Source organism: Pempheris klunzingeri, chromosome 1 (genome assembly GCF_042242105.1).
Source record: "Pempheris klunzingeri isolate RE-2024b chromosome 1, fPemKlu1.hap1, whole genome shotgun sequence".
Classification (NCBI taxonomy): domain Eukaryota; kingdom Metazoa; phylum Chordata; class Actinopteri; order Acropomatiformes; family Pempheridae; genus Pempheris; species Pempheris klunzingeri.
Window position 1 is genome coordinate 20,183,345 of NC_092012.1, and position 12,315 is coordinate 20,195,659.

At 42.8% G+C, this 12,315-nt stretch overlaps 1 protein-coding gene across 2 annotated transcripts; it reads left to right on the forward strand.

Moving 5' to 3' along the window:
* The first annotated feature begins 388 nt into the window (after positions 1 to 388).
* Positions 389 to 11,707, forward strand: abcb10 (ATP-binding cassette, sub-family B (MDR/TAP), member 10). Of its 2 annotated transcripts, XR_011585892.1 has the most exons (15): positions 389 to 1,319; positions 2,051 to 2,257; positions 2,991 to 3,193; positions 3,876 to 4,010; positions 4,377 to 4,523; positions 5,293 to 5,428; positions 5,641 to 5,736; positions 7,105 to 7,314; positions 7,447 to 7,526; positions 7,634 to 7,814; positions 7,983 to 8,026; positions 8,284 to 8,318; positions 8,456 to 8,514; positions 8,666 to 9,656; positions 9,691 to 11,707. XR_011585892.1 is itself a non-coding variant. In XM_070853462.1 (14 exons), the coding sequence occupies exons 1-14, from the start codon at positions 866 to 868 to the stop codon at positions 8,863 to 8,865; spliced, it is 2,187 nt and encodes a 728-aa protein (XP_070709563.1). In that variant the 5' UTR covers positions 389 to 865; the 3' UTR covers positions 8,866 to 11,707. The 2 variants fall into 2 exon arrangements, 1 of the variants encoding a protein (XP_070709563.1); XM_070853462.1 differs by having other exon boundaries at positions 8,666 to 11,707.
* The last annotated feature ends 608 nt before the right edge of the window (positions 11,708 to 12,315 follow it).

Here is a 12,315-nt window from a genome sequence, read left to right on the forward strand (position 1 = left end):
TTTGCTACATTTATGCTCCACTAGTAGCACTTTTAGCCATCATCTTTTAGCCATCATCTTTTAGCCACCGTGGTAGAAATATGTTCAACTTAAGTTTACCGGGGGATTGTTATTTCAGTTCATTTTAAAATAAATGAAAACTCAGTTTTTCCACTAAGTAACTCACTTACTATGGCGCCCTATTCTTAGGCAACATGTGTATGAACTAAGTAAAACAAACACTAACCTGTTCTTATCTGGGTCTAATTTTGATTTTTGCCGTGGAACATTTCAAAACTCATTTACAACACACAGCAAGCTAGGTATGGAGGATCTGGGTTCGCTTGGTTCTGCCTGAGAAAGTTTGCTTATATCATCGGCCATTGAATTCTGTCGAGAAGGAGTGTGTGTACATGCGAGCCAAACCAGGGTCACCTTTCCCCTTTCTGCCCGTTTTGACTCTCTCCTGGGAAATTAGGTTTACTTCTCAGGGTGGATTTGGTGCTAGTCTGGATTTGGTGCTAGTCTGGGTTCGGCAGCTCGTGATTCCACTTGACCCGACTGACAGCCAGATACTGAGCGACAGATGACAGTGACAGGCGGGGTGTTGGTAGCTGCTCGGTGATAAGAGATAAACTGGGAGAAGGAGGCTGTCAGGCGCAGATAAAACGGACAATAACGGTCTGAACTGGACGATGTAGCGGTAAGAAGCTCTACAACTGCTCGGTAATGGACGTGGTGCGTTGACCTGACGGCTGGGGAGCTAAAATGTTCCTCCGAGTGGACAAGAAACCCCTCGACACTTCCAGACACTGAGGAAGACTCTTCCATTTGTTCCAGCTTTACTCCCATTTAGCCAGACTTCCAGCAGCTGACAGTTGGGACAATGCGGCTTTTAATTCGCATGTCAAGGTGCTCACATGGAGGCCATTTGTCGAAACTCAAGCTAACCCAGCCGAGGATGTTGTGGCTGGAGCACCGCCTGACCCTGTCGGCCGCCCTCCGGAAGAAGAGACAGGCGACCGGCGTCAAGACATCAGTCTACCCGCCACCTGCCTCCCCTCTGTCCTCACCCAGGCCCCTCGCGTCCGTCCTGTCCTGCGGTCCCCTCAGAGGTTTCTCCGTCCTCTGCTCACACACACCGACAGGCCGAGCACGGACAGTCACACACACACCTGTTGCCTTTGCCAGCTCCTCGCCAGCGGCCTCCGCGCCGACACCGTCCGGATCAGTGAAGGGCCAGACGGACTCGGAGGGAAGGCGAACACCGACCACGGTCCCCCTGGAGGATGTGAAGAGGATCCTAAAACTCGCTTACCCGGAGAGATGGAGTCTGGCAGGTAAACTGTGTGTGTCTGTGTTTGTGAGACCCCCCTCCTCCATCATATTTACCTGCCCCTCCTGCCCTGCATCACCACATTCACGGCAAAGTAAGGCCTGTCCATCCACCACATATCTCCAGTATTCACTGACCCACTTTCACTTCACTGCTAATAGTGTTGTCACTTCTAATGTCACTGTTGGAAAAAGTGTTCAAGCTCTCAGAATCTGAGTAGACCACAAAAGGTGAAGATAATGTAGGATTGAGATGCTGCACGGAGTTTGTCAAATAACATTTTTGGAGCTTTAAGTGTGCAGAACCACTAATTTGTCCTTCCCTAGATTCTCTTCCACCTTTCCTAATTGTAGGAGGGAATGTGCAAACTGCTGCCTTCCTGCTGCATAATTTTTTAATTTAATTCACACAAATGGAAACTTTAAAATCTCCTCATCAGTTCTACAGGCCTCTGGTCTTGTTTGGAGAGATGTTCTCCTAGACTGAAAACTTCTACAATTAGTTAATGTGTGCTCATTAGCTTGCAAAGGCAGCTCTGCTTCTCATCTGTTATTGACGGTACTTTTGTGGTTTTAAAAACAACCTCAAGTAAGTTTCATCAGGTTCTTTTTGGACAACCCCTTTCAAACATGAATTTGAGGCTTTTATAAATTGTGGCCCTGGGTCTTGCTGTTTTAAAGCCCATCTTCAAACATGGCTCTGAACTTTCTGTTTTTGTCTTTTTATCTACCCCAGCTGCTGTAGGCTTCCTAACTGTCTCCAGTGCTGTAACCATGTCAGCCCCATTCCTCCTGGGTAAAGTGATAGACACCATCTACACCACTGGAACAGACACGGAGACGATGACAGCCTCCCTGACATCGTTATGTATCATGCTGACCGGAGTGTTTCTGTGTGGTGGAGCTGCCAATGCTGCCAGAGTCTACCTCATGCAGATCTCAGGTGAGACGAAGAAGGGGATTAATAAATTCTTCAGGGGCAAATATACAGATGAATGATCAGACAAATCATTCTACACAGTACATACTTGTTATATATATATATATAAAGCTAGTGCTGGGGAACATTTATTTTAGTTAAGCATGAATACTGGAAGTAGGAGAAACAGCCAGCCTGGCTCCGTTGAAAGTTACAAAAAATATAAATACCAGCTTCGCCAAAAGTCACTGATTAACTGAATACTTAGTTTTATTTAATCCATCCACAAACAGAAATGAAAAGTTTTTCTTGGTGACCTGCGGCCAGGCTCAATGATTTCCTGGCAGCCTTACAGTGACAACACTAATGTTTGTGTACGGATTAAACACATGATGTATAATGTGCTCTTTAGTGAACTTTACAGATCAAAGATAGGCATATTGTTGAACGCTGCATAAAATCAGGCAATTGATTAATCATTTACTCTACAATATGCCAGAAATAATATCAATTGTCAAAGTTAACAGAGCTTAAACTAGAATTTACAAAAATGTCAAATGTGTGCAGCTGTCCACATTTATCAAGCTATATTCAGATAAATACTTTGTACTTTTATTGAGCGACTGCCCAGAACAGTTAATTCTCAGCAGAATTGGAATTGATTCATCTTCTGGTGATTAACCACTCAATGTATCACCCAATTGTTTCACTGCAAAAGTCTCTTGTCTCTGTGATGTCTTTTCTCTCCTCTCTGCAGGCCAAAAGATTGTTCGTAATCTCCGTACCTCCGTCTTCTCCTCCATCGTCAGACAGGAAGTGGCATTTTTTGACAGGAATAGGACAGGCGAGCTTATCAATCGCCTCTCTGCTGACACAGCAGTGGTGGGCGACTCGATCACTGACAACCTATCAGACGGGCTGAGAGCTGTTGCCCAGGCAGCTGCTGGTGTCAGTATGATGGTGAGTATGTCCTTCTGATCAGTCCGCTGCGGGCGGTTAGGTTAGGGTAGGTTTGAACAGACATCCATGAAGATGGTGGTGAAATCAGTATGTTGCTGTATTACTGTTGTCGAAAAGACAATCCATTATTTCTCTCGTAGTATATCTGTTGTTGTGACTGTAAACACTGCAATCATTTAACAACAGACTAAGGTGCGTCTTTTTATTGTATTGTGTTGTATCGTTCAGTACAAGGAAGTGGGTGTGATTTTCTTGATATCTTTTGTCTGCCTGTTTCCATTCTACACTGCTGGTATGTGAGCTTAGAGTTTCCTTATGCATTACTGTTTGCAGGCTGTAGGACTGCTGGGGAAACAGGTTTACAAAAGAAACCCTGGTCAGAGTCCTCTGCTTTTTCTGGAATTTTTCTGGTTCCATCTTGGATGATTGCATTTCCAGAAAATCAGTGCATGCTGTCAACAAACTGTCTTATCTTAAAAGGAAGTAAAATGATTTCCTGGTGTAATGGGTATTCAAGGAATCTAATGGAGATAGTTACTGTAATTGCAAGTGAAGGCCACTTGTGAACTCTCCTTCGTGTCCTCATCCTCTACTCCCCTCCTCCCTCTCCTGTCTTCCCTTTTTGTCTGTCAGACAGACAGATGACAGATGTTTTTTTGCATCTCTCTCTCCCATCTTCCAGTTCTACGTCTCCCCCAGTCTTGCAAGCTTTGTGTTGCTGATTGTTCCTCCTCTCACTGGTCTTGCCATAGTCTATGGCAGATACCTTCGCTCCATCTCCAAACGCACACAGGACGCACTGGCACAAGCCACAGAGGTACAGTGCACAGAAACACACACATCAAAGAACTGGCTGAGAAGTAGTTCCTACTGTGGTTTATCATCACATTTCATGTGTTAGAAGTTACCAGGTTTAACAGCAGGTAGCAATGAGACATGGTATTCTGTATGGTAATTAAAACAAGGATACTATGACAAATATAATTGCAAACATGTATCAATATACCCTTTGTTTGCCATATTGGTTTGTAAAACCATACTGTTTGTCTATCTCTTATATAACTGATATAAATGCTGCACCGCCTGTGATAGCGTAATTAAATTGGATGACAAAGTACATTTGTGATGTTGATAATCTGATTTCCAACAGATAAAGTACTAATAAAACTGTGTGTGTGTGCAGTTTGCAGAGGAGCGTATCAGCAACTTGCGGACAGTCAGGGCGTTTGGTAAAGAGCTGTCAGAGATCAACTCATACACACAAACGATAGACCAGGTCTTCAGCCTGGCCAAGAAGGAGGCTGTATTACGAGCTGGCTTCTTTGGCGTGGTAAGTGTGTTAGTCTACATGAGCGTGTCCTGTCAGTGAAGAAAACCAAATCCACAGTTAAGAAATTAAGCGTTGCACAGAGGCTTCTGCATTTTTGCCACCACATTTCAGGGTTGTTACAATACCACCTGCCATGTGCATATACATAGGATGGATGTTTCACCATGAAAAGGTATTATCCAATCCTCCATACAAGGTCAGAGAACATGTAAAACCCTTCTGCGCTTTAAGAGGTTAAGACAGTGTTGAAACAACCTAGTGACACAACTTGGCAACCCTAACGGCTCTTAAACAGGGTTTTGTTTAACACTCGGACGTCTGATCTGTAGGCGTTTTCCCAATGTTGAGTTGTTCCTAAGGTAAGGTGAAATCAAACTTTAATCGCCCACCTCTATTTATGTCGACAATAGTACACAAAATGTTAGAATATCAAAATGTCCATAAAATGTCATAAATCTAAATCTGTTTGCAAATATCATTTGATAGAATAGTATTTGTTATATGGCTATTGTGTGGGATTATATTTAGCTAGGTGTATTTAATAAGTCTGTGGATGGGCAAAAAAAAAAAAAAAGGCTCTCAGTTTCTCAGCTGATCATTTTAGGTTTGTAATGCAAACAGGATATTGAGAGAGAGACTATTGATGAGCCTAGCCAGCTAGCTTATCCAGCAGGTGCCCAGACAGGCTGTAGTCTGTGCTCTGTGAGGAGGTAGCAGTGATGCCAGATGTCTCAGTAATCAAATAACCAAGGGTGCGTGTGTGTTTCAGACCGGTCTCAGCGGTAACATCATGATCCTGTCGGTGCTCTACAAAGGAGGCCTTCTGATGGCCAGCCAGCACATGACTGTGGGAGAGCTCTCATCATTCCTCATGTACACCTTCTGGGTGGGCATCAGCATTGCAGGTAACACACACTCAGGCTTACACACATACATGCACGTGATCTTTTCCTACTATGTGAGTTTATCTTAACTGTACTGTGTGTGTGTGTGTGTGTGTGTGTGTGTGTGTGTGTGTGTGTGTGTGTGTGTGTGTGTGTGTGTGTGTGTGTGTGTGTGTGTGTGTGTGTGTGTGTGTAATGGCTTGTGGCCTGGTGTTTTTCTGTTCGACATGTAGGTCTGAGTTCATTCTACTCTGAGCTGATGAGGGGTTTTGGAGCAGGAACCAGACTGTGGGAGCTGCTGGACAGGAAGCCTGAGTTTCCTCTAAATGGTCAGCACACACACACGAGAGTGTTAACTCAACACATCTGCAAGTACCCACTTTTGTCCTGCACAGACATTAGCTCCTTAATTATTTACAATTGCACACAATTCAAACAAGACCAACTGAAATAGTTCAACACAACTAACATTACAGGTGGTTTCTCCAAATTCAGCACAATATGCCACTTTTAATGACTACTGCAGTCTCAAGATTATTCAACCCCTTCTTGACAAGCATCTTTAGTACCCAGTAGAGCACCTTTTGCTGTCTGCCTCATTCTTCCTCCTCCAGACATACCGCTGATCCATAGACCTGAAAAGTCATCGCTCCACACAACAGAATCCCCAAACTTCTTTACTAGTCACTAGCTACTTTTGGGTCAGTAGTGGTGTATGTCTTGGAGTTCTGGCATGGAGGCCTTCACCGTTTAGTTTTCATCTTACTGTAGAAAGTGAAACCTCAGAGCCTGCTGCCAACAAGTCTTGCTGCAGGTCTTCTGCAGTCACTCGAGGGTTTTTGGCCTTTTGCCTCCTCAGAAATCTGATGGCAGCCGTTGATAGTTTCCTCTTTCTGCCACGTCCTGGTAGTGCAGCCAGTGTTCCTTTAGCTTTGAACTGGTGAACTCCAACAGAATCTCTAGGAACATTCAGAGCCTTTGCTATCTTTTTGTATCCTTTTCCTTGTTTGTGCAAGACAATGTTCTCCTCTTAACTTTTTGGACTCACCCATATTTCTAACATGCAACCAAACGTCATAGTGAGCAAACCTGTAGCCAGTCTGAGTTTGTGATGTGTTCTATCTGAAGCACAGCTGATGTAACTAATGAGGCTCTTGATTAGCTGCATCAATTGTGCTTGAGACAACATCTGATTTTCAAATGAGTGCTCTTATGAGGGATTCTATTCAGGGGGTTGAATAATTTTCATTAAAAGTGGCATTTTGTGTTGAATGTGGAGAAACCACCTGCAATATTAGTTGTGTTGAGCTATTTCAGTTGGTCTTGTTTGAATTGTTCATTGAACACAGCTGAACGTTTTTGCAAAGGGGTTGAATAATTTTGGGTGCAGCTGTATGTGTGCTGAAAACAAGTGTGTTTTGAATAGAATTGGTTCAGAATTGTAATTTAATTCTTGGATTGTTACTAATTACAGAAAAGTGTATGATGGAGGATTTCACATCTACAGTCTTAACCTTCTACATAGTCTTTACATTTTAATATGTATTAAAATAATCTTGTACTTGCTTTATTTATGTGCTCATTTATTTTATTTCTTTTAATTTTACCTTTTTATTTTTACTGTATTAAACCCATCAAGCAAGAGAAACGAAATAATCCCTCTGTCTTTGGGTCCCTTTTCCTCTGCTGCCCTACAGAAGGCCTAGTGCTTCCTGTGGACCAGCTGAAGGGCCGGCTGGAGTTCTGTGATGTCTCCTTTGCCTACCCGACTCGTAAGGAGTCTCCTATCTTCCAGAACCTCAGCCTGCTGGTCCCCGCTGGTACCGTCATGGCTGTGGTGGGACCCAGTGGCTCTGGAAAATCAACCCTGGTCTCACTGCTGCTCAGGCTGTACGACGCTGATGCTGGTGAGAGCTTGTTCTGTCATCTCCCTCACCCAAATGCATCAACCACTGCTTAGCAACTAGACGCTTTGAAAAATGTGATTATTTGGAAGTAAAGGCTCTGTCAGATGGATGTTTTACCCCTGTTTGCTCCAGGTGTCGTCTCTGTAGATGGCCATGACATCAGAGATCTGAATCCCTATTGGCTCAGGAGTCACATTGGAACTGTCAGCCAGGTATTGAATTACTTGTTTGTGTTCCCACACAACACCTCTCACACGAAGCAAATATTAAGAGCCTTTGAGTGAAGACTGTCCCTCTCCTCCTCCCACCGCTCTCCCAGGAGCCCGTGTTGTTTTCTTGCTCCATACGAGATAATATAGCATACGGTGCAATGAACCCAGACGCTGTGACCACAGAGGACATCTACACGGCAGCCAGAGAGGCCAACGCCTATAATTTCATCCAGACTTTTCCTAAGGGCTTTGACACTGTAGTGGGGGAGAAAGGAGTGCTGCTGTCAGGTGTGAAAACTCATCATCTATCTCACTGTTGATGCAAGACTGCTTGTATCTCCAACAGTCAACAGTCTTTTTCTATGTCTGTCCGCAGTAATCCTCTGACTTTTTCACAAGTATTAGACGAAGCCTTTATTTACATACGTGGTGAACTTACTCGTGTTTGTTTCTCAGGTGGTCAGAAGCAGAGGATAGCCATAGCCAGAGCTCTGCTCAGGGTGAGTACAACAGCATGGTTGTTGCACTGTTCATCCACATCAGAGGAAATCACACCCGTGGTCATTCCTGTCATCTGCACATAACATTTTATGTCCATAAACCAGGTACCAGAAACTTCCATAGACTTCATCAGTATATGGTTAATCATTCTGTTCAGTCAGCCACATAATAGCTTTAGTGACAAATGGAGCCAGGATCTCTATTCCAGTCTCAGCGTTTCTCAGTATTTGTAACACTGTTTGTGTTCTCTCAACAGAATCCTAAGATCCTGTTTTTAGACGAGGCTACGAGGTGAGAAGGACTGAGGCTTACAATACTTTCACTGTCACTGTCTCTATCCTTGTAGCTTTGTACTGATGTATTTAGTTGTACTAGTTAAAGACACATCTTGGCCTATTTTGTTGAAGAAGTTTTAAATCTGTCCTCAGTGCACTGGACGCTGAGAATGAGTTCCTGGTCCAGGAAGCCTTGGAGCGTCTGATGGAAGGTAAACTTCTCCGTCTTTGTCTTTCAAATTGTTTCCGCTTATGTAGAATAAACTTAACATTCACTAGTGTTTAATGGTTATTTTCTTTTGAGATTTCTTTGCTTCTGCTGTTTTCATTATTTATTTCCTGCCCTTCTCGTCCGTCCCACAGGAAGGACAGTCATGATCATCGCTCATCGTCTGTCCACCATCCAGAATGCGAACGCTGTTGCTGTACTGGATAAGCGGCACATCGCCGAGTGTGGCCAGCACACAGAGCTGCTAGGCAACAGGCAAGGACTGTTCAGAAAACTGATGGAGAAACAGGCGTTTTTGCAAGAGGAACAGAAACAAGCACTCAGGGAAAGATGAGAGGAAGAAGGAGAAATCAGGAGAGCTGGAGCTGGCTTAACTAGCTTAGGTGATTGGAGCAAAAGGGGGGGGGGGGGTATGGCTTGGGGGTGAAGCTGGATAAAAGCTGGAGGGAAGCAGAACTTTCCACTGGATGACGGATAAACACTTGAGGGAGAACCTTGGAACGCCTCCAGGAAACCTAAAGGAAATGTCCCTCCACAGCTAAAGAGTAGACCTAAGACCTGAAACATGGATCAGAGAATTTCTAGAGATGCTTTATTTTTTTGTGTATATCTAACATGTATAGATATATGATTCTACACTGAAGAAGGAGGATGGAACGAGAGGCTGAGAGTGAAGAGGAGACATGATGAAGACACACTCCTCACACATAACTGACATCACAACCACAGTTTTTGGGGAAAAAAAACCCAAAGCCTCTTTCATTTTGCGCTGTAGGACTCTGCAGCCTGTCCTCACCTCTCATAACCAAACCAAAAACAGTCCACGATGATGTAGCAGAACTGCTAAAGACGAACTTGTTCATGACTAGGTGTCTATCTATTACTGACTTTTTAAACTTGAAGCTTACATGCAGAGCCTTTTACTCCGCATGTAAGTTGAAGCAGGCCAAACCAAGCAGCTGTTTGTGTTGTCTACACTGGGATGTAAAACAGGACTAAACTGGCATATCTTTGAAAACACGGACACATTAATGTATGCAAGATTGTTTTGTGAGTCACAGCTGAGGTGCTACACATCTAAGTAACCTTATTTCTCTTTCTTTTCTCTTGGTCTCAGTGGTTCATGTTTACATTGGGATTTATTCGGTTCGGCCTTTAGTTTCTCTCACTTTGGATTTAATTGACAGCCCTGAAACTGCTACACTTTACTGCCTTTATATGTCAAACAAAATAAAATGTGCAGTTTCTTGGGGGGTTGATTGAGGCCTACTAAACAGCCTCTTTTCTGGTGGCTTTTCTGCTACTCAGGGAGGAAGGACAGGCAGCGTTAGAGGTGGTCGACGTGCCATGATCACCTTTTATCTGATTGTCTTAAATCCTTAATCCCTTCTTCTCTTCATCGTGTCTTTGTTACAGAGTGCAAATCAGAATGTAATCCTAGTCACCATTCTTGGTCTGATCTATAAATGGTGACAAAGCAAAACCCAACATTAGGACTAAACCCTGTGAGTGTGGAGCATTTCTGACTGTATATTCTTCATCACTGTGTCTCACATGACTGTCTCCTCCATGCTGTGTGTTTACAGGATGTGCACTTGGCCAGCATTAAACTCTATCCAAACAGCTCGAAAGCCACATACATGTTAGCCGCAGCGTTGTTGAGCTGGCTAAATATTATAGCTGGCTTGGAGAGCCGCACTAAGAGGTGATGTTTCTCCTCAGTAAATATTTGGATGGTAAATGCCCACTTCACTGCTCTGGGGCAGTCTAGACCGGAGTGTAGCGCCAGACATGCAAATGCCCTCAGCTTGAATCCCCCACAGCTCTGAATGGACTCTGTTTCTAGATTTGAAAGTCTGACAACCAACTAAACCCAACATCAACACTTGTGGTTAAATTCTCCAGTTGGTTATAGGAAAATCATTTAAAAGATGAGTGTCCTTTGTTCATTGAGCTCAGATCTGTGCACTGCAGCTGGGGACAGTTTTATTGGGTGCTAGTTGTCAGATTCTTTTACAACAAGGACTCGTTTTATTAAATCCACTTTTAAAGCTTTTAAAGACATGGTTTTAATGGGCCTAATGAATAACCAATCAAACTGTGGTTATGTGACTCCGATGTTTGCCTGATGTATGAGCAACAAGCACTGACATACAGTACAGGATATATACACATATTTACTAATGAGCACATGCTATTGTAGTCTTTTCAAAACTATATTCCTATTGTTTGTTTCTAAAACAGGGTACAGGTAGTTTTGTGGAGGAGCTCTCCGCCACATTAGTTGGATCAAATATTGGACTGAAATGTCAAGACAGCAAACTTATCTGCATTTCTCTGAAGGTTAATGTTTTATTTGTATGCTTTAGTTGTTTTTTTTGTTTTTTTTTGGACTGGGATTAGAAACTTGAATCATTGTGAATGTATTTTCCATGCGAAGGCAGTGATGCACAGAGACTCTTACGACAGTGGATTTTGGCCCAGAACTGAAATTGAAATGAATCATTCTTGGTGATGTTGAAACAACTGATCGTGCCATGATAAATCAATACGACATTGATCATTAGTATTTAGAGGTGTCATTTGAATTGCTAACCAATGTTGTCTGTGTACGATAGTAATCATTTTCTGGTTATGTCAGTTTAGAGGCTTTATATATTTATTACAGTGTATAGACAATATGTAAGAGCTCTGTTCTGTTATCATATTCAGTACAAGATGATTTATTCTGGACAGATTTCATGTTCTTTGTTTTTTTTTTTGTTAATGTTCTTGTTAATTGACTAAAAGGGTGAATATCATTTTATCATTTATTAAGGATTCCTTAAATGTCACATGTCCCGACTTGTCCTGTGGTTCCTGTGGAAGTAAGTTGGTAATATCACCAAACCCTGCCCATCAAGTTAAATATAATTATTTGAAATGGAAGGAATTGTTAACAAACACCTCACCACTCACTCGCTAAAGTTATAGGCCGAATGTGCTTGGAAGCCAGTTCATGATGGACCCGTGTCTTAATAACAAGTCACAGACTACTGGACGTTCTTTTTTTAACTTGTATGTTATAAATAATATGATCTAAATGATGTATGATAGATTTTTTTTAAATGATTTTTGTGTTTGTTAAATTATTATACTTGTATGTAAAGGTAAATAAAGTGGAATACCATTTTAAATATTTGTGGTAAGTTGTTCTTTATGTTCTATATCCTTTGTTACTGAGCTGTGACTCTGTGTCTCCGTGCAGTGCGGCAAGCTGTCAGTAGGCGGCGCTGCTGCTTCACAGTTTGAGCCTCAGCTAGAGTCAAAAGTGTTCAGCAGTCATGCAGGTTGTTGGGATCAATGTTCATCCAGTCCATCATATCTAAATAAAACTTCATGGTAATGATGTGAGTAATGTGTATTCAGCTGTTGTCGGGCTGTGCTGACAGCTTGGTGAGCTTCTAATGTAAATGGACTCTTCACATTGTTCCATCTGCTGGATCAGGGAGCGCTCCGGCCAAACCACTAAATGAATGCAACCAGTTGATTTTTCCTCCCTTGTGAGAGTTTGTTGCACTTGTGAGGCAAGTTAGGAGTCCATCAAGCTTAATCAAGTGAACATCCACCTATTTAAGGTATTTAGACTTGTGTTCAGAGACACACTCTCCCTTTAGACATGTCCTTCATTGTTCAGTCTTCACTTTTGAGTGTTGAGACCGTTTCAGCGCTCTGTGTGATTATTAAATCCTGAAGCAGCATTCCTCCTTCAAACTAAGCAGTTGGTGACCCCCTCCAGCAGAGG